Source organism: Lissotriton helveticus, chromosome 3_1 (assembly GCF_964261635.1).
Source record: "Lissotriton helveticus chromosome 3_1, aLisHel1.1, whole genome shotgun sequence".
Taxonomy (NCBI): domain Eukaryota; kingdom Metazoa; phylum Chordata; class Amphibia; order Caudata; family Salamandridae; genus Lissotriton; species Lissotriton helveticus.
In genome coordinates, this window is record NC_136061.1 from 1,488,636,500 (window position 1) to 1,488,662,582 (window position 26,083).

At 44.6% G+C, this 26,083-nt stretch overlaps 1 protein-coding gene across 5 annotated transcripts in view; it reads left to right on the forward strand.

Annotated features, from left to right (window-relative positions):
• LOC144823540 (uncharacterized) overlaps window positions 1-26,083 on the forward strand; it is a 606,829-nt gene that overhangs the window by 263,805 nt on the left and 316,941 nt on the right. For all 5 annotated transcript variants that reach the window (XM_078682147.1, XM_078682144.1, XM_078682143.1 and 2 more), the window contains one exon: window positions 11,220-11,324. In XM_078682147.1, coding sequence (XP_078538273.1) covers window positions 11,220-11,324 — 105 coding nt within the window. The remainder of the gene's footprint in view (window positions 1-11,219; window positions 11,325-26,083) is intronic.

The window sequence follows — 26,083 nt, forward strand, 5'->3', positions numbered from 1 at the left end:
GATGTAGTTGGCACTGTGATAGTAGAGTTTGAGGTAGTTGAAATCAACGTGACTGGGGGTGTTGTGAGGGGGGGCAATGCTGTCAATGTGACTGTCTGTGGTGTGGTGGTTTGAAGAGTTGTAGATTTTGCAATAACGCCCAAAGGTTTCGGGAGGGTGTTGTGAAAAGGATTTGTGCCCCCTTTCTTTTGTTGGAGGAGTCCCTGTTTGTGTTGTGGCATAGGGATGAGCTTCGAAATCTGAGTCTCTATCCTTGCTAGTTTTAGCTCTACTGGTTGTAGAAGTTGTTTGAAAAGTTCAGCTAGCTTATTTATAAGGATAGAATTGTCATGTTCTTCCGGACCCTTTTCTGCAGAGGGTTGGGTTGGTGAGACCAATGAAATAGGAGTTGTGCTTTCTTGGTGGTCCTGATGTACTATTACAGTAGTGAGTTGTTGCTGTAATAGTGGTGGAGGAATGGGAGGGGGGCGGTTTTCGATATGGTGGGAATTATTTGGGTAGAGTTGTTTTTACTAATTGCTCCTTCCCTCCTACCTCTTGCTTGAATATCCTCCTTGGGTGATATTTGGGTAGGGGATTGGGGAAGTAGCTCAGGAGTGCTTTCTAATTCTGAGCCTAGAGGAGAGTCTATAAGCTCGGATACGGATAGATCTACATTGTTTGGGAGGCTGCGTCTGCCCTCGCTCACAATCCCTGGTACTTTTTTGTTGGTGTTTGAAACGGGGGTTCTAGCTTCAGCTAGGTTTCCCAGGGAGGATCTTTTGGCAAATTCTAGATCCAAGGAGACTGTTTTCCATAAGGGAGATGCTTTGGTCAATGAACGAGTTTGCTTTTGTAATAAAATCGTCCATTGGGCCCAATAGTTTTCCGACGCTCCCTGGAGCTAAAGTCTTTTTTCCTCTTGTGACTACCATCGTGTGAGGTTGGAAGTTAATGTTAAAATTAATGTTCCTGGGATTACAATAAATAATATTAAGATGATGGGTATATGGAGGATATTAATATTTACTTACAAAGGGAGTGGCCCAGTCCAGTCTCTCAGGTCCTCGAACGGCCTCAAACGGCCCGCTCTTTGCCCGGTCTTCGCCCCGGACTGCGACCCGCGCGCGTCCCGCGAGGCGCGTTCCTCGGATCGTATTATAAAGTGTGACCGGTTGTGGGGGCGTGGCACTGGGAGGGGGCGCGGCTCACGCGGGAAGAGGACCAGCTGGAGCTGTTGTGTGCTGGTCCTCGCAGTCCCGGGGCCGGCGCCTCACCCTCCTCTGCGGCCACGAGGTGTTTCCTGGCTTCCTAGCCGGTCCAGCAGCACAAGGAGGGGTAGTGGGCTACTCCTGTAGCGCCAACGGTGCAGGCAGGGAAACAAAACCACAGAGTCAATCACGAGTGGCACCCGCGAAGCGGGTGCCGCGAGAAGTTATTGGGCTTGGCTGGAGGCGTGGCACTGGGAGGGGGCGCGGCTCACGCGGGAAGAGGACCAGCTGGAGCTGTTGTGTGCTGGTCCTCGCAGTCCCGGGGCCGGCGCCTCACCCTCCTCTGCGGCCACGAGGTGTTTCCTGGCTTCCTAGCCGGTCCAGCAGCACAAGGAGGGGTGGTGGGCTACTCCTGTAGCGCGAACGGTGCAGGCAGGGAAACAAAACCACAGAGTCAATCACGAGTGGCACCCGCGGAGCGGGTGCCGCGAGAAGTTATTGGGCTTGGCTGGAGGCGTGGCACTGGGAGGGGGCGCGGCTCACGCGGGAAGAGGACCAGCTGGAGCTGTTGTGTGCTGGTCCTCGCAGTCCCGGGGCCGGCGCCTCACCCTCCTCTGCGGCCACGAGGTGTTTCCTGGCTTCCTGGCCGGTCCAGCAGCACAAGGAGGGGTGGTGGGCTACTCCTGTAGCGCGAACGGTGCAGGCAGGGAAACAAAACCACAGAGTCAATCACGAATCATATAATCAACCACAGAGTCAATCACGAATCATATAACCTGTCATAAAACATGTCCTGTTTGGTATCAAACACCTTGGAATCATACCTCCACACCGGTAACCAGTGTGGGAGGTAGGATTCCACCCTTTTGATGCAAGCTTCGTGGGATGACTGGTCTTACCAGTGCCAGCCTTCTCGACCCAGTCAGCACAAAATGGATGCTGCCGACCGGAGACACATTTCTGCCCTCCTGCTGCTGAGCCAAGCTCGAGCAGAGGAAGGCAGCACAATAGACATCCTGTCACAGGGAGGTGTGACCATCTCCCAGACAGGATTTAGTGTATTGGGGCTGGGTGGGGGCACTGACTCAGTGCCTGAAAGTCTGCACCTGGGGCACATTTGGTGTCCCTGTGCATAGTCCAGCTCAAGCCTGTTCTGGGAGCCGTAGGCTCCTGCTCTGGTGCGAAACTGGACAAAGAACATGGGTGTAAACACCCCTCTGTCCTGACCCTCCTCGCGAAGGGTCCTGGGAATCTGTCCAACCTTCTCCCGTAGGTGCATAAGAGCTTACCTGACTGTAGGATTTTAGATTTTACGTGGACAAGATTCTACAAGAAGAAACCACTGACATTCGACCGTCTGGACACTCTGGACTTCGACTGGACTGGACTTCATCTCCCTCTCCATCCAGAGCTGTGTCTGTGCCCTTGCTCCATACAGGCTCCATGCAGGCAGGACCTGTGGTGCACTAAGGACAACTGAAGAATCTTCCTCGGGGTGAAGGTGTCACTCCCCTTCATTCACAGGCACCATAACGTAACTGATTGTTCTGCTGATCCTCAGCTTCTTGCGGACTCTAAAGGCTCCAGCAACACAGGAGGTGGGTTCCGAAGTTCCTTGAGGTCGATCTGCACTCTCACCGAGTTTGAGGCCAGTATCCCTCCTGGGGACTGCATAGCCCGTACCCCACTGCAGCGCCTACTTTTGCAAGTGCATATATGCTTGTCAGCGATTCCTGAGCTTGTGCATTGGACTCCGTGTATTCCTGATCTTGAGCAGTTTTTTCAGCAAAGAACTTCTGCGTCCTCGCACCGAGTGCTCCGTGGGCTGGTACTTTGTGATCTTGCTCGAGGTCCTCTCGCGACTCCTGGTCATTCGCCCTGAGGGTCCTCTTGAGGTTCATCTTGATTTCTATTGGGCTTTCCTGATTGCTCCAGATGTGCCCTGACTCCCCATCACTTGGCGAGTCCCCTGGACCTTGCTGGTCCACATCGTAACCTGCTTGACCTTCCTGCTTGGGTTTCTTTTGCCAAGGCTTGTTTGTGCTCCAGCCGGACACTGATCCCTCAGCACTCCACATCCTTTGTGGGACAGCTCGCACCTGGCTCCTGGTCATCGTGGCTGCAGAGTCAAGCATCTTTTCTTCGGACCGGAAGCACCCGACATCGATGGGCCTTAGTCTATCGAGCTCCTGGTCACCCTGAAGTGACCCAGACTCTGTCGCCTCTGCTTTCAGGTTCATTCCATCACGAATCCACCTTAGAATTCCAAATGACACTTTCTTCCTTCCCGGCTGCTGCTATTCTTCGCAGCCCTCCATTGAGAGCGACGGCGGTTTCCGACACCACTCCAGGCCTATGCACCCGGCTCCTCTGGGGTAGGTAACTCTGGTACTACCACGGGTTGAGTGGCTCTCCAACCTCCTAAGTTTAAAAGAGTTTCCTTGAAATCCACCGAGAAGGGTCCTTCAACTTCAAATGGTTTGGTCTCCCACTGGAGCCCACTGTCTATTGTGCTATTTACAACTGTTTCTTTGCTGAAGTATTGTGTGCTTTGTGTTGTACCCTCGTGTAGAGGATACTAGAGAGTGTTATATAAATAAATACATATTTTTATAACTACTGTGTGGTTCTACATTCATTTAGTTAATACTAAAGTTGATATTCTGATAAAACAATCTGCTTTACATTCCTTCAAGATGAAGCCTGAAGGCTGCTCTCCACAGCTACTACTAGGATAGCTTTCTAAAGGTTATTGTTGACCTCCTATATCATAAGGGTCGTTTGGACTGGTGCAAGGTGCCCACTTTAATTAGTGGACAGCATATACCAGGCCAACTTCTCACAGCAAGCATCTGCACGATTACAATATATGTTTACTTTCGCTGGGGTGAGGTATGCCCAGTGTAGTATGAAGAATTGTATCTACCGAAACCTTTTGTTATAAGGAACACGGGAGGGCCCCTCCAGGGTAACCTCCCATTCTTTTTTCAGAGAACCCCGTCCCAGCTCTTCCTCCCAGTACGCCTTTAAGGGGTCTAGTGAAATTGCAGTATGTTGCCGGAGTGTCGCTGCGAACCATCAAATCAGGTGGCCCCTGTTTCTCATAACATGTAGGTATTGGATTGTGTGGTGTAAGGGAGGCTTTGTGGTTAGGCAGCCCCACTTGGAAGATAGTGAGGTTATAAGCGAGTGGTGCAGAAGGAAGCCCCCCGAGGGGAGCCCCTCCTCCTCCACCAGGTCCCTGTGTGTTATTAGGGACCCGTCTCTGAACAGATCTCTGGTATCTTGGATGCCAGCTGTGTTCTAGCTTCTCAGTTCTACTACTTCTAAGGTGATTTGCTGCCCTCTGGGTGTTCCCAGCAAGGGAATAGCAGGGGCATAGGGTTGTGTGGCTCGGGTGAGGAACAGAAATCTGCAAAAGCATTAATAGGCTACAGTGAGCAGCAGGGAGCCCTCGCATTTGGGTCACGCGCATGGGTGAAATAAGTGCAGGACGGCTAGGTGCGAACAAGGGGGAAGCGTAGTAGCAGTGTCCGGGAGATTGTGTGAGGCCAACCTTCTGGATATCCACTGTACTTGGACAGCCAGATAGTAGTGCTAAAGCTTTTTAATAGAAAGTATATGCCTAAAGGCCCCCAAGATAAAATCTGTGACAATTTTTTCAAGCTTGCAGAAAAAGGTTGGAGACAAGTAAATTGGTAGGTTTGTAAAATAATAGAGGAGCCGAGTCAGCATCACCATCTTAGCAAGAGCAATTCTGCCAGACATGGACAACGGCAATGTACTCCAAAAGAGGATCTGGGAGCGGATGGCAGACGCGGCTCTAGTAACATTGCCATGCAGTAGGTGCTTCTTCTGACGATAGATGTGAATGCCCAAGTAGCGGAAAGTGCAGATACACCATAAACACAGCCCGCCCCTGAGTAAATAACTCGGGTCTGGGGTGTTCTCTGTGAAGTGAAGCAGTATAGATTTTGAGGCATTAACCCGCAAGCCTGATATGTCAGTGAATGTGGACAGTGTCAGATCTAATGTCCGGGGGATGGAGTGGAGGTCTCTGATATGGAGTAGAATATCATCTGCATACAAGGAGATTGTAGGCACGCCGTCTCCTAGGGTAATCCCTGTGTCTACCCCGGCACTGATACTCGCTCCAAGATTAAAACGTTTATTGTGGTTCTACGGTATTTTGGCATCAATTCCACATTTATATAATTCATATTCCGATATCTATGATAATATTAGTGTTCATCATCTGCGCTGTTCTAAATAATCAGTATATCAGCAATTAAACTAAACGATAGTGCCACATTATTGCAAGCCCTTTTTCATTCCAAGCCTGCTCTCTCTCATACCAGCCCATGAATAGGTTGGCATAACTGGGACCAAACAGTGGGGGCCCCTACACACGGGAGGCAAGGAGCGGCTGGAGGCTGCAGGTAAGGAGCTGCTCCATCGTTACAGCGCTCCTTCGAGACAGAGCGCTCTATTCCATATCGCCATTAAAGATAATGGGGTAACCCTCTGAACCTGAGTAGGTATGCTAAAGAAAAATAATGGTTCTGTCGGGAAAAAAATGATTGACGTACCGTACTTAATACATTCAAGAAATTATGGTATTCATCATATGGTAAAGCAACATACTCAGAGAAAAGAACACCTTATTTCAGAAAGTGATTACGACGTTATTGTCGTAATCAGTCCGCGCAATTCCTCAACTAGAACAAGGAAATAATATATCCTGTTGTGGTCTCTGCAGTACACTGTGGACATACTTGCTAAATATTGTTCATATTTGTATATATGTGTTCATGTCACTCTTGTAAAGCACCTTGTCATTGATGACGACCAGCCACTAACTGTACCACTCATCACTTGTTTAATTGCCTTTTATGCCTTATGTTTTCGACAGCCGTCTATTAATTTGCATGTATAAAAGCATAATTAAAGGAGCTATTCCATATCGCCGGGGGGATTATCGGAGCAAAAGGAGCAAAGGTGAAAAAGTGAGCACAGCCACAGTAGGCGAGTGCACTTTGTATTTTAATTGTTGTAAACAGACGGGATTTTTTGTGTGGGACAGAGCAAGGGTAAATAAATAAGAAGCTGCTGTATGCTGTGCTTTACTGTGCAAGTGGCGCTTTAGTGACACTACTTGGGTCGCAGGAAAAAAACGAAAAAAAACAAAGATTTGCATTAGCACCGGCATCAGGCCCAGCTGCTTTCTGACTTTCTCCTGGCGGCATTCCCTCTAGCCAACTGCTGGTCAATAGCTACAGCTGCAGCACGGGGCACCGGGTGATTGGTGCAGCAGGGGGGTTTCATTGGCCATCGGCGATAACATCGCCACCCCCCTCTGGATCGGATTGAAAAACTATTTGCAGAAGCTGTGGCAGTGCGGAGGCAGTGCTTTAGTGCTCTAGTGGGGCTTTAGTAGGGCAGAACATCGCACTGATCCTCGCTGTTCGCTTTTCTCCACCTCCCGCCCTCCCACAGCTGCTCTCTGTTACAGAAACAGAGGTAGCTGAAGTAATAAGCCAGCAGTGAGTCCTGTCGACTGGAGTCAGGTTGTCAACTGAAGTGCAAAATCATTGAATAATTGAATAATCCATTGAGTGGAGGTGGTAGTGGTGGTGGTGGTGAGAGGCCAGAGTTTCTACCATTTGGCGTGAGATGACCTCTAAAAAATTACGCTCTGGGCGTGTACTTACCTCGTCTACAAGCTGTATAAATAAATTGAGGAGATCATATAGTGGAACTAGACATCTACAGCATCTCTGCTATAAATCCCACCCAACCATCACAGGCTTCTTTGGGATAGTTCCCCGGACTGCCCCTGTGGAGGCAATTTTGGTCCAAGAAGGTTTGTTTTCCAAGTCCATCCTAGTAATGCCTCCCCCCTGCTTTCGGAGGAAATACGGGGAAACTCTTGTGGTCCTGTGGGGAGCCAGATAATATCCTGTCAAGGGGCCAGGGCCCAGACAATACCAGGCACGGAGGATGGCCTAAGTGGTCTTTAACCTGATACCTCCTTACGTGCAAATCTAGGCCCTGGCTTATGTGTTAACCATCTGACCCAACAGCTCCAACAGTGCCAGCAGAGTTTACAACATATTCCCTTGAACCAATCAAAAATAGAGCACACTCCCGCTGGTACACCTGCCGCATCGGGTGTTGCCTTGCAAGCAATGTTGGGTCCAGAACATCTTCTTAATCAGCAGAGTCAGCAAACTATTTCCTTGATTAGGGAAACACAAAACTGTAAAACTGTGGCCGTATCCGTTGCCTCTATGGAGGAGGGGGGCGCCGACAAGGGACCCTGTGATGAGGATGTGCTAGGGTGTGCCAGAGGATTCAGGGAGGACGCCGGGAGGGATGTCTCTGCGATGGTGGAAAAGGCATCAGTTTGTGAAAGTCTTTTACCATCTTTTACCATCCATCATATCTTTGTATTTGCCTGAAGCTGGCATGTTTGGGAGAGTCTGGCAGGCCTACCTTCACCCTAATGGCAAATCTTTATATCCCCCCGGGGAAAATTTTTGATCATGTGCTGAGCACACTCTTTTTATATATTAATGAGATAGCTACCATGGAAGAATGCCATTTTGTGGTTCTAGTGGGAGATCTAAATGCGAAAATCTCCAATTCTGCACTGGAGATTTATGCTAACCCAGATAAAGAGGAAATCTGGCATATTCCTGATCCCGCTCTACCAGATAAAATAAAAACACATATACGGGGTTTCCTCCTGCTTGAAAGTGTTGATTTGGTCATTTTAAATGGGAGGGTGCCATCAATAAAATAGCATGATTTACTTTTCTGTCCCATCGTACACAAAGCCTGTTGGTCTATGTGGTTGTTCCCTACCAAATGTTCGGGGCCTGTGAAAATTTAGAGGTTTCTCCGTCAGTATGGAGCGATCACAGCGTAATAACTTTGACATTGTCCCTTAATCTACCTGCACTGAATCAAGGGAACTTGGGCCATGGCTCAGTGGTCTTTAACAAAGCAAATGGACGTTCATTTTGGACGCAAAAAAATACCTCCGAGGTAGGGTTGATAGTGAAGAAAACATTTGTAGAGCAGCAGGGCCATGTTTATGCTAATATTATACAGTTGTTTGAGGCCCAAATGAGGGATATAACAAATTTAAGCTCTGATTCCACTGGTCTCTGTAGGGCAACCCAGGGCACCCTTTCGCTGAAGGCACTAAATCAAGAAATGAACCATTTAGTCCGCAAACAACATCTACAGTTTCCCACTGGTAAACAACAGGAAATTATTCGCCTTAAGCGAGTAAGAATTAGTTATAAACAAAGATAAAAGAGAAATTAGATGGATGCTAAATGGATTGGGTTGAGGGAAGCCGCGAGAGCTAAAAATTCAGAAAAGTATTGGCACTTGATTGCAGAATATTGTGATTCAAGACAGAGGGCTCTCCCAATTCCGATCCCAGAAAGGGAATGGGTGGGCTATATTTAACTATTATATAAATTCAACAATTCAGTGCTTTTTCAGATGCCTGAAACAGAGTTTTCCTTTATCGAATATGGTCCCCCGTCAAGTAATGAAATAGCAGGTCTCATAAAGAATGCCAGAACCTCTGGTGCACAAGGACCTGATGGTATCCCGATTATGTTAATCAAAAAGGGATCCGCCCCATTTGGAGCCTTTGTGGCGCCATTGTTTAATTCTTGTTTTCGAACAATTAGTATTCCCTCCTCTTGAAATGGAACTATTATAGTTTCTTTGTTTAAAATGGGCCCAAAAAGTTTACCTACTAGTTTCAGACCGATTGCATTGCTGGACGCATCGGGCAAAGTATTCGCAAAAAGTATACTTCATCATCTGCAGCAATGGGCCCATGACCAGAACATCTTCCCGCCAGAACAGGCAGGCTTCAGAAAGAACCATGGAGCACTAGACAACATTGCAGCTGTCCAGACCATCGTAGAGAAATATGTCTTCCCACGAAGCATGTCGGTTATACGGCATTCATTGACTTCTCCACGACGTTTGATAAAGTGGATCGTCAGACGCTATGGAGAAAGCTCTTCCATCTTTTTTTAATTTTTTAATTTTTTTATTTTGCAGAGTTTTATATAGCGTGAACTAGACCCGAATCGAATCAGGTATCAGAGCGCTTTACATATTTTCCAGTTACGTTACACTTTCATTTTAGGCACAGGGAGATTAAGTGATTTGCCCAGAATCACAGGAGGTTTTGGCGTCGTTACCGAGACTCGAACCCAGATCCCCAGGTCCGAGGTCGAGCGCCCTAGCCGTTAGGCCAACTCCTCTCCCCAATCTTGGTATGCCACTCCACCTCCTGGGCCTTATAATAGAATTACATACAGACACCTGTTGTTAAGTGATGATGGGAGGCTCACAGGGGTTATCCTGTAACATTAAGCCCTATAACTGGCTTAAGCAGGGTTGCCAGTTGGCCCCTCTATTGTTTTTCCTTTACATATATGACCTCCCTGGCAAGTTAAACTCAGTGAGAGGGGGCGCCCCTAGAATTGGTACAATGTCCATTTTACCAATTCCCTATTATATGCATATGACGGTGTGATTTTTCACTTAACACCTAGTCTTCTGGATGCCCTTACCAAATATGCGGAGCGCCATTTTCTGAAAATCAACATTGCTAAAAGTAAAATGTTAGTCTTCAACAAGAAAGGTCCCAGAATAAAGAAAGGGTATAAGTGGCTGTTGGGGCAAGAAGAACTTGAATTGGTTGACTCGTATCTGTATCTGGGGAAGGTTTTTTTTAAAAACGGGCGGGACTCAGTGCATATTAAACGGTGTGTTGGTAAGACTGCCACCCAGGCTGGAGCTTTGAACAGATTTTACAAAACCTTTGTGAGACGCCATTTTAATCATGCTCTGTCAGTATTTAAGGTTAAAATTCTCCCTTCATTAACATATGCTGCAGAAGTACTGGATAGGAACTATTGGCTCGCTTTTGATAAGGCTGAAGGCGGTTTTTCCGCCAAATTTGTAATTTAAACTCTTTGGCTGCCCCACATGTTTTACGATTGGCATTCCACCTAGTTTCTTCATATGCTTCATCCTTGGCAGCAGTCCTGAGGTGGGGGAACTCCCTCTTTAGGGGGGATGAGGGCACCTTCAGGGCCGCTTTGAGAATGGAAATCTTTGTTAAACTCAAAGATAAATCAGCTTTCTTTAGATCATTTGCTTACGCAAATGAATCATTTGGGCTCAGTTTAAATTGTGAATCAGCCATGCCAAAGCCTGAATGGAAGTTATTCTTAAAGAAGTCTGTAAGCTCGATTAGTATGGTAAGAGACACAGCCTTAAGTCAATCTAAAGCCCGCAATGAGGTGGTATGTGGGAGTGCTGTGGGAAATAGACCTCAGCCCTATCTTTTATGGAATTTCCCACATGGGATTAGAACATTGATACTACTTTTGAGAACCAACCTGTTGCTCCTGAGAGAAGTGACTGGCATTTGGAAAAAAATTCCTAGAGGGGAGAGAATCTGTGAATTGTGTTTTTTATTAATTCACACGTGTTATTTGTGTGTCCGAAACTTCAAAGGGCCAGGCGCTTGTTTTTAAGACCTTCATTCAAATTTAATATTCATTCCGCTCAGGAGGCTCGATATTTTGTATTGTCCCCACCAAATGCAATTGTTTGCCATAGGATATTTCAATTTTTTAAAACATTTCTGGCCATTTATTAGTAAATTCTTAAAGAGTCTAGTTTGTATGTTGTAATGGTTGTCAGTTGGACAATGTAGAATTTTGCACCCTTCTCAAAGCATGTATTTCCCTCTTACCTCCGTTTTTAATTTACTGGATTATTTTTAAAAAAGTATTTAAAGTATGTCTTTTTATTGTATTGGTGTATTTTTGTGGACCTCCGTCGGAGTTCCGTAACAAATAAAAATGTAATTGAGAGCCTCTCTCTTGAAGGAGCGTGGTGTTCCGCACGATGTATGGACTTAAGACAAAGTACATTGTTTTGATTGAGTTGGGATTATGTTTTGTCATTTTTCTACAGGTGACCCGATGACCAGTCCTGATGAGTGCTTTATTGTGAAAGATGAGGTTTTGAACAACTCTCAGGACAAAAAAGAACGAGAAAAAAGGGACTGTCTTAGCGAAGGTAAAGAAGTAGGAGTGTGCCATCTGTTCCTTTCTATTTATTTTTCGTACTTTATGGATGGGACCAAGCCCATAGAAGAGCGAATCTCTTTGCTAAGTAGGCATACGGGTGCAAACGTCAGGAAGGTTATTTGCAATTGGAATGGAGAGACAAACAGTAGTTTTATGTATAATAGCTATAATGATTAAACTAGATTGCAAATCAAATGATACACGAAGATGGGGACATAACCGTGGGAATCTTTTTGTATTTTAACATATTGCAATCATTTTGGTGGCATGTGCAAAGGAAACATAAGGAAGAGGGACATGACTGGAGAACAGGGTGGTCTTAAGCTGTTTGAACATTTCACTGTAACACAACTTCTCTCTGTTTTCAGCTCCAACACCTTGCTGCTGATACAGCAATTGCCCTCTCGTCTCAGATGAGGGGTTGCAGCAGTGGGGCACTCAAGTTCAGTTTTTTCTTTTTTCTCCTTTTCTGTTAAATAGTTTTTCTTTTTGGAGCCTGGATTGCCCCTTTGTCACACATCAGCAATTTGTAGAAGTCTGCCTCTATGCAGAAATGTTAGGGCACAGTTATCAGGTTTAAGTTGTAAAGTGCATCCTGCCTGGAGTGGGTTTTATTACTTACGCATCCCAGAGAGATTAAGACCCTCCAGATACAACTGGAACACAACAGTAGACCCGCATGGCAGCATTGCTCCACTGAGAAAGACACAACCGGGTCCTATCACATGCAATAGACATGATGAAGTCTAGGATATATTTGAGAAGTAAGTTGTTCAGCAGTAAAGTAAAACAAGCATTTGCGTTGCAATCGGTCTCACCTTTGGGACCTTATATGTATCTAGCTATGCAGCACATTAGTCTGGTTGCTGAAACATCTACTGATCTTTAACATGGAGGGAAAGTTTGCACCAAACTGCGTGACACACCAGGTATGAGAGCATGTGGAGAGAAATATTGCCTTTCAGCAGGAAATGATATATTCCAGAGCTCTGTTTTTAATATAAAAGCAGGGCTTTCGGTGGTCATATCACTGAAAATACAAGATTCTAAAAAAATATTATTGTCTACGGGTACTCGTAGAGGACAATGTCTATTGACAGGAATCTAGAAAATGCTAAAGTGATTCTGGTATTTTACTGACCTCTGCTGGTCGTTTTGTATCAAGAAAGTTAAATAGAGGCAGTCGCCAGAAAAATAAAAAAGAAAGTCCCTCAGCAGAAAGCAGTTCTGGTATTTTACTGACCTCTGCTGGTCTTTTTCTATCAAGACAGTTAAATAGAGGCAGTTGAACAGAAAAAAAGTCCTTAAACGGAAGCAGACAAAACCTAGGGCTGATCTCCAGAGCCCACAAAGTACATACACATATAAGTATATACTAAAGTATATAGACTAAAGTGTATACTAAAGTATTTACAAGAGGTCTCGAATGCTCAACCTAAAAAGAGTACAGGGTTTAAATACAAGATACAACCCCTCTGAATCAACACCAAAACAAAATGTCCCATATAATAAACAATGTACATCACTATTAATACAGAAGTAGTACAGAAGCAGATTTCATGAATAATCTACCATATTGTCCTAATTGTTCTGTTCTTAATTAAGTCTTCCAAAAGGGTTGGCTGCAGCCTCATTAGTCCTCAAATATTTGATTTGACAAAGGATGGGGCGCTTAAGAACAAGAGGATATAGTGATTTAATACTAGAAAAAGCTTTGTCCAAAACCCATGAAAAAGGTAGGGAGGCCTTATTGGCACCAACAAATATTCCAGAAGTTGATGGCAGTGAAGCTCCGCGCTTAATAATGTCTTTCAGTAAGCAGGAGAGGAAGATCAAATCTATCATAAAAAAGAACTGGCCCATTTTAATGACTGATGGAATTCTGATACCCCCACCATTATGTAATATAGTTGACAGTCTAGTAGCTGGGATGGGAGGAGCTAGGTGGGCTGAGGGGAAGAGGAGGAGTCAGGACAGGATGAGGGCAGTTAGAGTAGGGACAGGAGACAGGCTGGAAGCATGATAATAAAGCTCCAGTAAGAATAAGTAATTGTGTCTGTGATTATTGTAGCAGGATGCTACAACTGGCGACGAGGGTGGGATGACACTGACTGCAGCCCACGAGACCACATACAGACACCCTGTCCCATGCAGCGTCGAGGGAAGAGCTCCGCTGCCGAGTAAAGCTGAGGCCTGATGATTGTGGCCCAGAACAAGTGACCGCGACCCAAAGAAGCCAGGGAATCCCGAGGAAATCCCGACCTGGGAGCGCTGAAACGCTCGGTCGAAGAAACCCTGTGGCGCAGAAAGTGCGAGCCCCGCCGAGTGTGTGTAACCCAGCAGCCAGAAAGAAACAGGAGTCGGGAGCCCACTCCGACCCTGTACTGTGCCCAGGAAGGAAGAAGAAGTGCCCCAGAGCCGTGGACGGCGTCCACGACGTGCCGCCAGCAAGCGCTGCTAAGAGCGCTGCAATTTGAGCCCGGGCGCTGTCGGAGATCGGGAAAACCTCACGCCTAATGCGTGAGGTTTGGCAGGTCGTCGGCGCGAGAGAGCGGGAACTGCAAAAGTGAGCTGGGAGTCCACCCCAATCTCACCTGATGACTGCTGTGGCCGGTAAGGAGTGAATCCTGTGTGGACTGCCCCCGTGAAGGTCCACTGCCAAGCGCTGCTGAGCGTGGCAAAATTGGAGTCCGAGTGAATCCAGACGTCGGAAAACCTCACGCTGGATGCGTGGGTTTTGGCATGCCCCGCCGAAGGACCCTGCAAAGTAAGGCGGGAGCCCACCCCATCCTCACCTGACTGTGGCCTTGACCAGAGGGAGCCAAATCCGGAGTGTGCTGACCCTGAAAACGACTGCCGGTAAGTCCTGTGTGAAGAAAAGGGGTCGAATGAAGAGAGAGAAAGTAGTGCCTGTGGATGATCATGGCGGCCATCTTTGAGTCAGGCAACTTTTGGGACATCCTCCCTGTGCAAACTGTAGGCGGCCATTTTGAGGTCAGGCGAGCTGAGTTTCACAACAAGCATTGGCGAACAGAACAGAAACAAGCATTGGCGAAGAACAAACAAGCATTGGCGAAGAACAAACAAGCATTGGCGAAGACCAAACAAGCATTGGCGAAGATCAAACAAGCAGTGGCAAAGAACAAACAAGCATTGGCGAAGACCAAACAAGCATTGGCGAAGATCAAACAAGCATTGGCGAAGACCAAACGAGCATTGGCGAAGACCAAACGAGCATTGGCGAAGACCAAACAAGCACTGGCGAAGACCAAACAAGCATTGGTGAAGACCAAACAAGGACTGGCGAAGACCAAACAAGCACTGGCGAAGACCAAACAAGCACTGGCGAAGACCAAACAAGCATTGGCGAAGACCAAACAAGCATTGGCGAAGGCCAAACAAGCACTGGCGAAGGCCAAACAAGCACTGGCGAAGACCACACAAGTACTGTCAAGAGCCAACAGACAAGCCGTGGCGAGTAGGAACCAACAAGCAGTGGCGAAAGGGAACAAACAAGTATTGGTGCATGCAAATAAACAAACATTGGTATATGCAAATAAACATGCACTGGTAAATGCCAAGAAATAGGCATTGGTAAGGCAAGTAAATAAGCGTGGATAACGGCGCGTGAACAACAATGAACAAGTCTTAGCAACCAAGACAGAAGAAGCACATGCAAACACGAGAGTGAATCAACTAACAAGCACGAGCAACCACAAGAGTGATTTACCAAACATGCATTGACAAAACAAATGTCAGCACGGGTGGAAACGCGAACATTGAGAAACGCAAGCGAATGCGCAGTGGCGAATGCAATGAAGTAGCACGTGTCTCTAAAATAAAAGAGGCACAAGCAAACACAAGGACCAAGCAAAGACAACAGCACAATGGAACAAGCATAAGCAAATGCAAGAGACCGATAAAGACGACACTGAGCACAAACCAAAGAGCGCCGAAGAGAGAAGAGCTGCTGGGCAGAACTGCAGAAGACCCAGAGGAGGGCAGTCCTACAGAGGACCCCGGAGAAAGTAGAACCATCCAAGTTCGCTCACCAGCACATACAGCGCATACTGGGATGGTTACAAAGACTATCAATTTCTAAGCAAACGACCAGACCAAAGACCTTGACCAGAATCTCCCTCTCTCATGGCGGGAAGAGACGTAGCACCGCGGGTCACTCCAGACACTGAAGTACCGCCCCCAGCGGTGCAGACTGATGAGTGGATCTCGGATCTCAAACGACACTGGTGGCTCGAAGCTTTGGAAGATTTCTTAAAAGCCAATGGTGAGCAAAGAGAGAGAAAATGTCTGATACTACTCCTCCATCTGGTGGGTCCTGAGGGCCGCTGCCCAATCAGGACATTTTCCAAAGAGGATACAGATATCTACAAAAGACTCCAAAGGGAGCTCTGTGCCCATCTCAACGCACAGACAGATGTGGATCAGAATCGCATAGTTTTCAATACAGCACGGCAGGAACCAGGCGAACCGTTGCCAAACTTCATCACTGGGTTACAAAATCTGGTACGAGGCTGCCACTTCAACACTTTTACAAATGAGGATGCGGTCCGACTTCGGATCGTTGAAGGTTGCACAAACCCTGACACCAAGTGCAAGATCCTGCAAGGGCATTGGTCGTTAAAGGAAATCATCAAGAAGGCCGAAATTGGAATGCAAATAAAAGCAAGAGACAGATTCAAGGACGTGCACCTGAGAGCAAACCATCAAGATACCTGGAAAGATAGCACTCAGAAAACAAACAAAACTGAAAGGAGAGAGAGGAAAGGCAGACCAGCAAAAAGACAACGGGAAAGATACAGTGACAAAGAAAGTGACAAGGACTACTCAGAATCAGATGACTCAAAGTCAACCATCCAAAAGACAATTCCAAAGAGTTATTCAACCCCCAGGAGTTCCTCAAGGAGTCATTCAAAAAGACAACGGGAAAGATACAGCGACAAAGAAAGCGACAACGATTACTCAGAGTCAGACTCCTCAGCGTCTGACTACTTAAAGTCAACCAAGGATTACTCAGAGTCAGATGACTCAGAGTCAACCATCCAAAAGACAATTCCAAAGAGTTATTCACCCCTCAAGAGTTCCTCAAGGAGTCATTCAAAGTATGACACACAGTACTCTGATGAGGAAAGAGAGTCAAATGGGACAGATCGCACTCCTGGACACGAGGGCATCCTGCACAACAAGTGGGAGAGAAAGACAAACCCTAGAAGAAGGGGTCGCACTGGTCAACACCTGAAGTCGGCGCAGGAACATCAGTCGTCAAGCAGTGAAGACGAGTCCAAGGAAACATCTGGCAGGAGACCGCATCACCCCCAGACCAGAGGTGTTAGAGCATCAAACAAGCGTGAAGGAGAAACAGGTCGCACAAGACGGACTGATCCTCCACAACAACGAACCAGAAAAGATCCATGCATCTTTGGCTCCCGCGACAATGAAGAAACGGAGGGGAAATCGTTAACTTCAGGCGAGAAGGACAAAGAGGCAAAAGCTTGGGATCAAGCACAAGGAACAAGCACGGGGTCATCAAACAAAACCCCAAATGAGACAGCATTGAAGATGCTCCAACAAAGGCACACGGAGAAGCCTCTCAAAGACAATTCAAAGGGAAAGAGCAATTTGTCACGGACTACGGAATTCAAAAATCCATTACCCGAGACAGTTTCAAAGAAATGTTTGAGAAGGAATGGGAAGAAGGATCTCTCTGATGCGGAGCGCACATCCATCCAATCCTGGAAGTTGACAAAAGACTTCTCTGACCCAGAAAGCACGTCTATGGCCAGGAACTCCTCTGGTTCAGAGAGCGCGTCTGTCCGATCCTTTAAAAGGGGTATGGCCCGGACCTCCTCTGATTCAGAGAGCGCATCTGCCCGATCCTGGAAGTCGACAAAAGACTTCTCTGACCCAGAGAACATGTCTGTACAATCCCGTGAGTCGACCAAGTCATGGTCCCGACAACAGACATGGCGTCAGCCACCCGAACGCACCATGGAACCAAAGGACATCCTTCCCGTCAAGAGCAACATGTCACACACTAAGGTCTCTGAATACTCAGTCACCCCACCGGACAACCTGTCATGTCAGGCACAAGTATATTCAGACACCGATCAGACACCGTCACCCCTGAAGGGGTCCGCAAGGTTGACTCACAGGACCTACAAAAGGAAGACAGAGACAGTGGACCTTAGTAACCGGATGGGAAAGGACCAGCCAGTCACTCCGCAAGGAAAGCCGGATGCGTCAGGAGAGAGGGATCATCAGATGAGAGAGAAACATGCCCATGCATCGATAGCTCACGATCTCGCCAGACAACCCGAGGCCGTGAATGAGTTATCGAAACAAACCAAGACAGTCTCATCAGGTAACACCGTACTGTCTGGTATACATGACTCTGAATTTGAGGGCAGTGTTGCCCTCGGCCGGACAAGACAAAAGGAAGCAAAAGTAGATGCGGGTGCTCGGAAGAGGACCGGAACATTATCCACTCGTGAAAGAGATCGAGCATCTGAACCAATCGTAGTTACACCACCGGAAGGAAACATGAGGACTGCGGACCGCGAGAGTCAACAGTTTACACGCAACGTGGTCAAGAATGCCTTGATCAAGACAACAGGAAGATTGACCAAAGCCAAGCCCACCACTGATTCAACACTACTGAAGCTTGAAAAACAGGCCGTCCGCCGACCCGTGTGGTGGATTGAAGAATTGCGAACATTGAAGACATTAAGCTCATTTTGTTAAGAAGGGGGGAGATGTAATATAGTTGACAGTCTAGTAGCTGGGATGGGAGGAGCTAGGTGGGCTGAGGGGAAGAGGAGGAGTCAGGACAGGATGAGGGCAGTTAGAGTAGGGACAGGAGACAGGCTGGAAGCATGATAATAAAGCTCCAGTAAGAATAAGTAATTGTGTCTGTGATTATTGTAGCAGGATGCTACACATTACTTACAGAAGAGCTAGCAGCATGCGCAAGAGGCTAGTAAAAGCAAATCCTGAATTGGGTAGTGGCAGTACCTGGTTAAAAATAAAAGATGGATTCTATAAATGCTCAACCTGTCGGGCATGTAAATTCGGGATGAACACCACCCATTTTGATACCCCGTTTTCAAATGTCCAGACTGCTATTATAGGCAGTTACAACTGTCGGACTGAGTATGCTGTGTATGTCCTGGTGTGCACCTGCGGCTTACGCTATGTGAGCAGCACCAAGCTGCAGGTGCACGTCAGGATTTTGCAGCATCTCAGGGCAATCGTGAATAACGATAATGCTTATCCGGTTGCACGATATTTTAAGTCTACACATGATAACAACTTAGCTTGCGTCACATATTTTTTAATCAATGCAGTGGCCCCCTCAGAAGAGGAGGGGACCGGGAGAAGCTCCTAAGGAAAAAAGAGACAAGATACATAGTTGAACTGGACAGCAAATACCCTAATGGGTTAAATACGACAGAGGATTTTCACAATTTTCTATAAACTAAAGAGCTGAAGTGCTATGTAAACTTCAATTAATGCTTTGAGTCCAGAAATTGATTATTTAATGACCTAGGTTATGACCTGATGAACAAACCTGTTGATTAACTATAGGATAATCAAACAATTATTGATATCCATCTGGCAATAAAATTCCCTACATAACCCAGACAATGTACATATTTTTATAAACTTTTTTATAATATATATAACACTTGTAAGTCAATGTACATACACACTTTTTCCTTTCTTTATTTTTGTTTTTGTGAGGAGTGACAAGAAAAGGTCTGAGTATCTTGATGTAATTAAGTGTATTAGCAGACCTTGTAGGTATTAGTTAGAGGGTATCATAGTTTGTCACATTTATAATATAAGCATGTACCACACTAAATCATGGAGTAATGAGAAGAAAACGACACATTATCTGTGGAGCACGATATAGCTAAAGTTGATATTGCCATTTAAATTAATACAGAATTGGAGTATAAGACAACACAATTTAAATCTTTACATAATGGAGGGTGTTTTTTATAAAAAATCTAGGCAGGGGTAGCATTTGGAACTATCTCTGATTGATAATTGTTAATATTGTATAAAGTACATATATTAATATCACATACAGATACAAGTATAGGTTCCAATAATAGATACATAGCTACAGCGAAGCCATGTGTAACGTATTGAAGCAGATATAATGAAAAGTTACTAAGGATGTATTTTTGAAATGTATATATTGTACATAGGTATTTATAATGATGAATATTTATAACACCCACCATTTCTATATGAAATTTCGTAATAATATCTCTTCATGAGCTCCAGCATTCATACGGTGAAAAATTAATTTGTATTTTACAGATTTTTACTGTAATACAGTGTTTACTTGCAAATTGTTGCAGACATTATCATCAACTTAAATGCTCCAGAGAATGTCGTGATAAGTATTTTTTCAATTTCTATGAAAGTGGTCCTGTGACTCACGAAAGAAGGTGGCATTTGAAAAGTTTAAAAAGCTGAGCTGACGCGGTGCTCGTTGTGTGATCAAGAGCACTTTGATGCTTGAAACGCGTCATCCTTGAAAGGTTGCAAGAATAAAAACATTGCCTTGCCTGAAGCCGTGGGGTCCGTCTCTTCATTTCGCCTAGGAGGAGGTCTTGAAGATTGTTGCTATATATATATATATATATATATATATATATTTATACACACATAGACATATATACATACCACCAAACGCTTCTGGGGGCGCACTCACAGTAAATTAAACCAGCCGGTTTTTCTGTTCCAAGGGAGTAAACTTGCACAACTGCTCTCCTGTAATTTATATTCAGACCTAACACGTTTCAAGACTGCTGTCTCTTTTTCAAAGGTCTCATGACAAATGGCTATCTCGCAAGCAGTTCCAGTTTAGCCTTAAGTGCTGCAAGATTAATTGATTGTCCCGCCCTCAGTGGGCCTCTCGCTCAGTGCAATGTAATTCCCTTTCTTGTTGCACTCTGGGACCCGTAGTCTGTAAATGAACAATATTACATCTTTAGCAGATCTTGCGGGCATTTCATCCTTCTTAAAAACATACATTTCCCCCTCAGTGGGCCCCAAAGCAGTGCACAAGTTAATTTTTCCTTAATTTACTGTACCGCTACGGGGATCTGAACACAGTTCCGCCCCACAGCCTCCTTCCATTGTAAGGATGTTGCAGCCCCCCACGGCAGGGTTGCCGTGTACACAGATTGACCACTAAACGCCCAAGAGCTTCTGGGGGCGCACTCTCAGTACATTAAACCAGCCGGTTTACTGAGAGTAACAACTGATCCGATGTGGAACACATGTCCCAGCATGCTTTACAAATTAATTGCACTAAGCGTAGCCCACTGAGGGCGTATATATAAACAAAGCATGCAGCTAATTGGAATCTTTGTGCCGTAGAGCACAGCTGCCTGTAAAGAAGAGGCTAGAGCCTCGAAACGCGTTGGCAAATAAAGACATTTAACCTGGGATACAGATGCTGGCTTCCAAATTTGAATTAATATCGGAAGGTGTTCATTGTCTGTCGAGTGCATTCTCAAGCTTTCAGGCGTTTGTTGAAATATATATATATATATATATATATATATATATATATATGTGTGTGTGTGTGTGTAATATGGATTTGGAGATTGTATTTCACAACCACACACATCACGTGTAAAGCAACCACACAGTTGTTTTATGTATGTGCGTTTATTATTGATAAAACCATTCTGCAAGCTGGAGGGTAAGATCATCTTTGAGTTTCAATTATTATTTCACTAATGTGAGTTCTGAGCCAAGTTCTTCTGAGTATCCAAGGGGTCCAGCAGGAAACTTTGTGCTGCAAAATCAGTCAGTGAGTGTTTGACTCCTCATTCTCTCTTCCCTGGTCCTGCATGCAGCCTTATGGCCCAGTTCACAGTGATGCTGGATTCTGGCACTGCTTTTCCTGTACAATGTGTGAAAGTTGACTGTTGCACTCCTGAGGTGTGTAGATGGTGAACTTTGCGTTCAAATGTTCAATAATTTCTGGGTGCCTTAGAGTATCACCTCCTGATCACGAGGCGTAGTTATCTATAGTACTAGGATGCCGTTCTCCAGCAGGGAAAAAACTAACTCTTCTGGCACTCCTTAAAATGAGTTTCAGCTATATAAATCATTACAAAACACTGTAGTTTATTTAATCTTCTTTCAAATGAATTCATTCACTTAAATGATTATTTGGAATGTTCATTTCACATGGTATAGGATATTCACAATGTTAACAGGGTTCCCTAGTGCATTCGCCCTTCTTCAGGGGGCTATTCCTAAAATAAAGGAATGGTAATTTATAATCACATTCAAGGCCCGGGTGCCACATAAATGGAGAGTAACAGAACTAACTAACTGATGTTAACACAGGTGTGCCGCCATGAATTCAAGGTGTCTATGCCGTATGATAAATAATCAAATATGTTGAGTGAAGGGTGTAAACGGAGACTAAAACCAGAAATGGTGTTAAAGCATTTTTTGTTGTGAGCGTAACAATCGTGCCCATATCGTAACGGCAAGGTATAGAATATTAAGCAACATACCGCACTTGGGTGTACATGTACCTACTATAAGCTGCTAATACATTTTTTAAAGATGCGCGATTCTCGGTGAAACTCGATTGTGGATACTATACTCCGCTCGGGTGATGGTGACAGTAACGTTGCTATGAGCACAATGCTCGTGCCCTATTTGTAATGGTGCTGGTGAAAAACATAATAGTAAAACCTTACCGCATACCTTAAAAGTGTACATGCTATTTAAAACGGCTGCAGCGTGGCTCGTGTTTCGTTGCGTTCTGGCGTTTAAAATACTTAGAACGTGCAATTATGAATGCGTTGTTACCGCGTACCTTTTAGGCGTGAGTTCAGTATCGTCAATGCTTCGTGGAAAATGTGAGTTCCATAATGGCAATACGCCGGAAGTTATTCTAAACGCGACTCCGCCCCACATGGGCTGAACAGTAAAAGCAGACTGACAACCGTGTCGGTCGTGTATAAGTAAATAAAGCTACATAGTGAATAATAAAAATAAAAATTAACTATGCACTTTCAAAATGAACACCTGAGGTGTATATATTATATGCCGATCTCGCATTCAGTACCGGTTTCGAATTCGAGCTATGGTATTGATATTCCCCAAAGTTTTAAGGAATCTGTGGTAATAGTCTTTTTTTTAAAAGATAAAGATCCTTTGGATCCAAATTTTTATCGTCCTATTATTTTGCTAAACACAGATTATAAATTGCTCATGAAAATCTGGGCAAAAAGGATAGCTCCCTGTGCACAACAGGTGGTGCATAGTAGGGGTGGGCGGACATCTCCGTTCCGCCCACGGAATGTGCGGCGATTTGCACCTTCCGTAATGTAGGAGGAGAAACGAGGCAAATCTCCGTATACTCGGGGGCGTAACGGAAGTTGGCCGCCCGCCTCCCGCCCGCAGTATTAAATTACATTACAAAGCCTAAAATAACATTTAAAAGAAAACTTACCTTATCGCCGGCGCATCCTTGTCCATCGCGCCTTCTTCTGGGAACTGCGCATGTGCAGGAGCCTGCGCATGCGCATTCCTGGCAAGGAATGCGCATGCGCAGTTTCCATAAGAAGGCGCGATGGACAAGGATGTGCCGGCGTTAAGGTAAGTTTTTAAAAAAAATGTTATTTTAGGCTTTGTAATGTAATTTAATACTGCAGGCGGGAGGTGGGCGGTAGGCGGGCGGCGGGCGGGCGTCGTGTAACGGAAGTATGCGGAGAGGCACGGAGATTGGGTCAATCTCCGTGCCTCTACGCGACTCCCGCCCACCCATAGTGCATAGAGATCAAAATGGTTTTATTCTAGGACGTTTGATGGCGTTGAACACGTATTTTTTAATGCAAGCCATTGATTATTTTTCTATTAATAAGACTAATGCGGTGATTATGATGATGGATGCCTAAAAGGCTTTTGATTTTACGGAAGTTTGGTTTTCCGCTGCAATTTGTACAGATGCTAACAAAAGTGTATAGAGGTGCAGAAGCCAAAATTATGATTAATGGTTTAGATACCGGTAAGGTTATTATTAATCGCGGCACTCACCAGGGGTGTCCGTTATCCCTTCTCTTATTTTCTCTGTTTATTGAACTCCTAGCTGAGAAGATCCTGAAAAACTTAAGGATCTAGCCTCCCATTGACAGGATGGCAAAAATTAAACTTTATGCAGATGATATTATTTTATATCTTAAAGAGGGTCAGCTAATGTACAGAATGTGCTGGATGAAATTCAAAACTTTACGCAAGTCAGTGGATACAAAGTTAACCAGGCTAAAACGAAATTTTAACATTTAATACGACTCCTTTGGTTTTTCACCTGCCATTCATCTAAAACCACTGCATCCAATTAAGATATCTGGGGATATATGTCACTAATGATTTTGGGCAATTATTTTTTTTAAATTATACTAGGATGCTTACGAATTTGAAAAAGCTATTGGATAACTGGTCTCTGGTTCAATTATACTTATTAGGGAGGATCTCAATGGTTAAAATGACAGTGCTTCCATTGTTTCTGTTCCTATATATTAATCTTCCCATGAAAATTCCGAATCATTATTTTAAGAAGCTGGATCAAATAATAAGAAGGTTTTTCTGGAATAATAAACATCCTAGGGTTAAGATATCTACATTGCAACTGGATATAACTTCAGGAGGATTGGCACTTCCACATTTACATTTTTCAAACTATTGTCAGGCTTCTTTACTTAATTTATTTTCCCAATTGGGTAAGGAAAATTCTGTTTTTGATAATTTTCTTTTAATACATATGTTAAAGAAAAGTGCCATCGGACTTCCCGTGTTTTTACGTTTGCCGAAACTCCCCAAAAAAACAAGATACAAGGTTATTCTTACACTGGCTGAAAGAATGCAGCTATTTTTTAAATCACAAGATATCCCTGTATTTCATGCATATACCCCTATACAGGATGAGGTAGTAGAAGGGCTCAAACTCTCCAGAGGGCTTTTTCAGGTATGGCAAGAACTGGGTTATTTCCAGCTTGGGGATTTTTTATAGTTATGATACATTAATTAACTGGGAAATGGTTTGTTTGCAGAACAGAGCTCTCGCTCTGAGCATTGTACAAATAGTTAACTTCCTCAAAACTAATTATTCAATGCTGGGTGAGACTGTATGGCAAATTGTTAAGCAGATGGTAAATATAATGGTAGGGGTTGGCCGTTAGTATCAGCTACTTCATCAAAAATCCAATTCGGAAGAGATTCTGACGAAAGAGCTCCAAAAAATGTATTCAGAGACGGGCTGTAAGTTTAATACCAAAGAGTGGTAACAGCCTTGTGAGCTAGCGAATAAAGCACTTGGAGGTGCCAACTATAAAAGAATTCATTTTTTATCCAGATGGTTATTATATTTTACACCCCTGAAATTGTCTAAAATGTTTCAAACTTGCCCGAATCAATGCTTTCGCTGTAATAAAGTGGGTGAAGGGGGTTGGTTACATATATTTTCCGAATGTAATGATATACAGCAATTCTAGGTGGGGTTTTTTGCGGAAATTTCTCTGATTTTATCCGTGGCAATTAGTCCATCAGCCATGCTGGTGCTATTCGGTTTCTCAAGAGAAGTGAAATGTTTTACAAAATATCAGCAATATTTTATATTAATTGCTATTGCAGTTGCTAGATCACTTGTCTTGCAAAACTGATGAACCAGCCTGCAACCTAGCATCGATCATTGGTTGTGTAACAATTTATATAACTGAAACGCATTTTAAGGAGTGCCGGAAGAGTTTGTTTTTTCCCTGCTGGAGAACGCCAACTTAGTACTTTAGATAACTACGCCTCGTGATCAGGAGGTGATACTCTAAGGTACCCAGAAATTATGGAACATTGGAACGCGAAGTTCACCATCTACACACCTCAGGAGTGCAACCGTCAACTTTCACGCATTCTAGAAGTTAAGCAATTCGGATCCACTGACGCGCTGCACCCAATTACCTTCAAAAATGATATATGAGGAAACAGCGAACTGAACAGGAAACAGAGCTGAGGTTTTCGCCTTTACTCAGAAAGAAACTCAACAAATGTATTATCTTATTCAAAAAACAGAATGTGCCAGTTCAAATCCAGGATCTCTACAAGCTAACATAAAACAACTTTTATTTACAGCTAAACGTGAAATAAATCAATGACTTCATGCAAGTACTTTAATCAGATATCACAAAGTCCAACGAATCCCAAGAGGATTACGCATACCACTGAAATCCACATTGTGCAAAAATAACACAAAATTTACTGAGCGTTGGTACGCCATATTAAACAAGTGCTTTAAATTACTTGAAGATCTTAATAAAGAGATTAGCCAACACAAACAGGAGCTCACCCAAAAGGTGTCCAAAGAAGAATGGGACAAGATTTTGGAAGATACTAATGCACAATTGGAAAAGAATACTAAAGAAATTAATGACAGAAAAATTAGCAAATTTAAAAGGGACACAGTGGACTACAAACTGGGAGAACTTTACAGTTGGGCAGAAGTTTATGTCTCCGTCCTTTCTCTCATAGATCTACAGATGGAAAAACATCATCATCAGATGATTCATAAAACCGAGGGCCCTCTGGGAACAGAAATGTGGAATTGGAGAAAGATAATACACCGTCAACGTCTATTGCAACAAACGCCGATACCTTCTCAACAACGTCATCTTTTTTAGCAAGAGGCCGGAACAC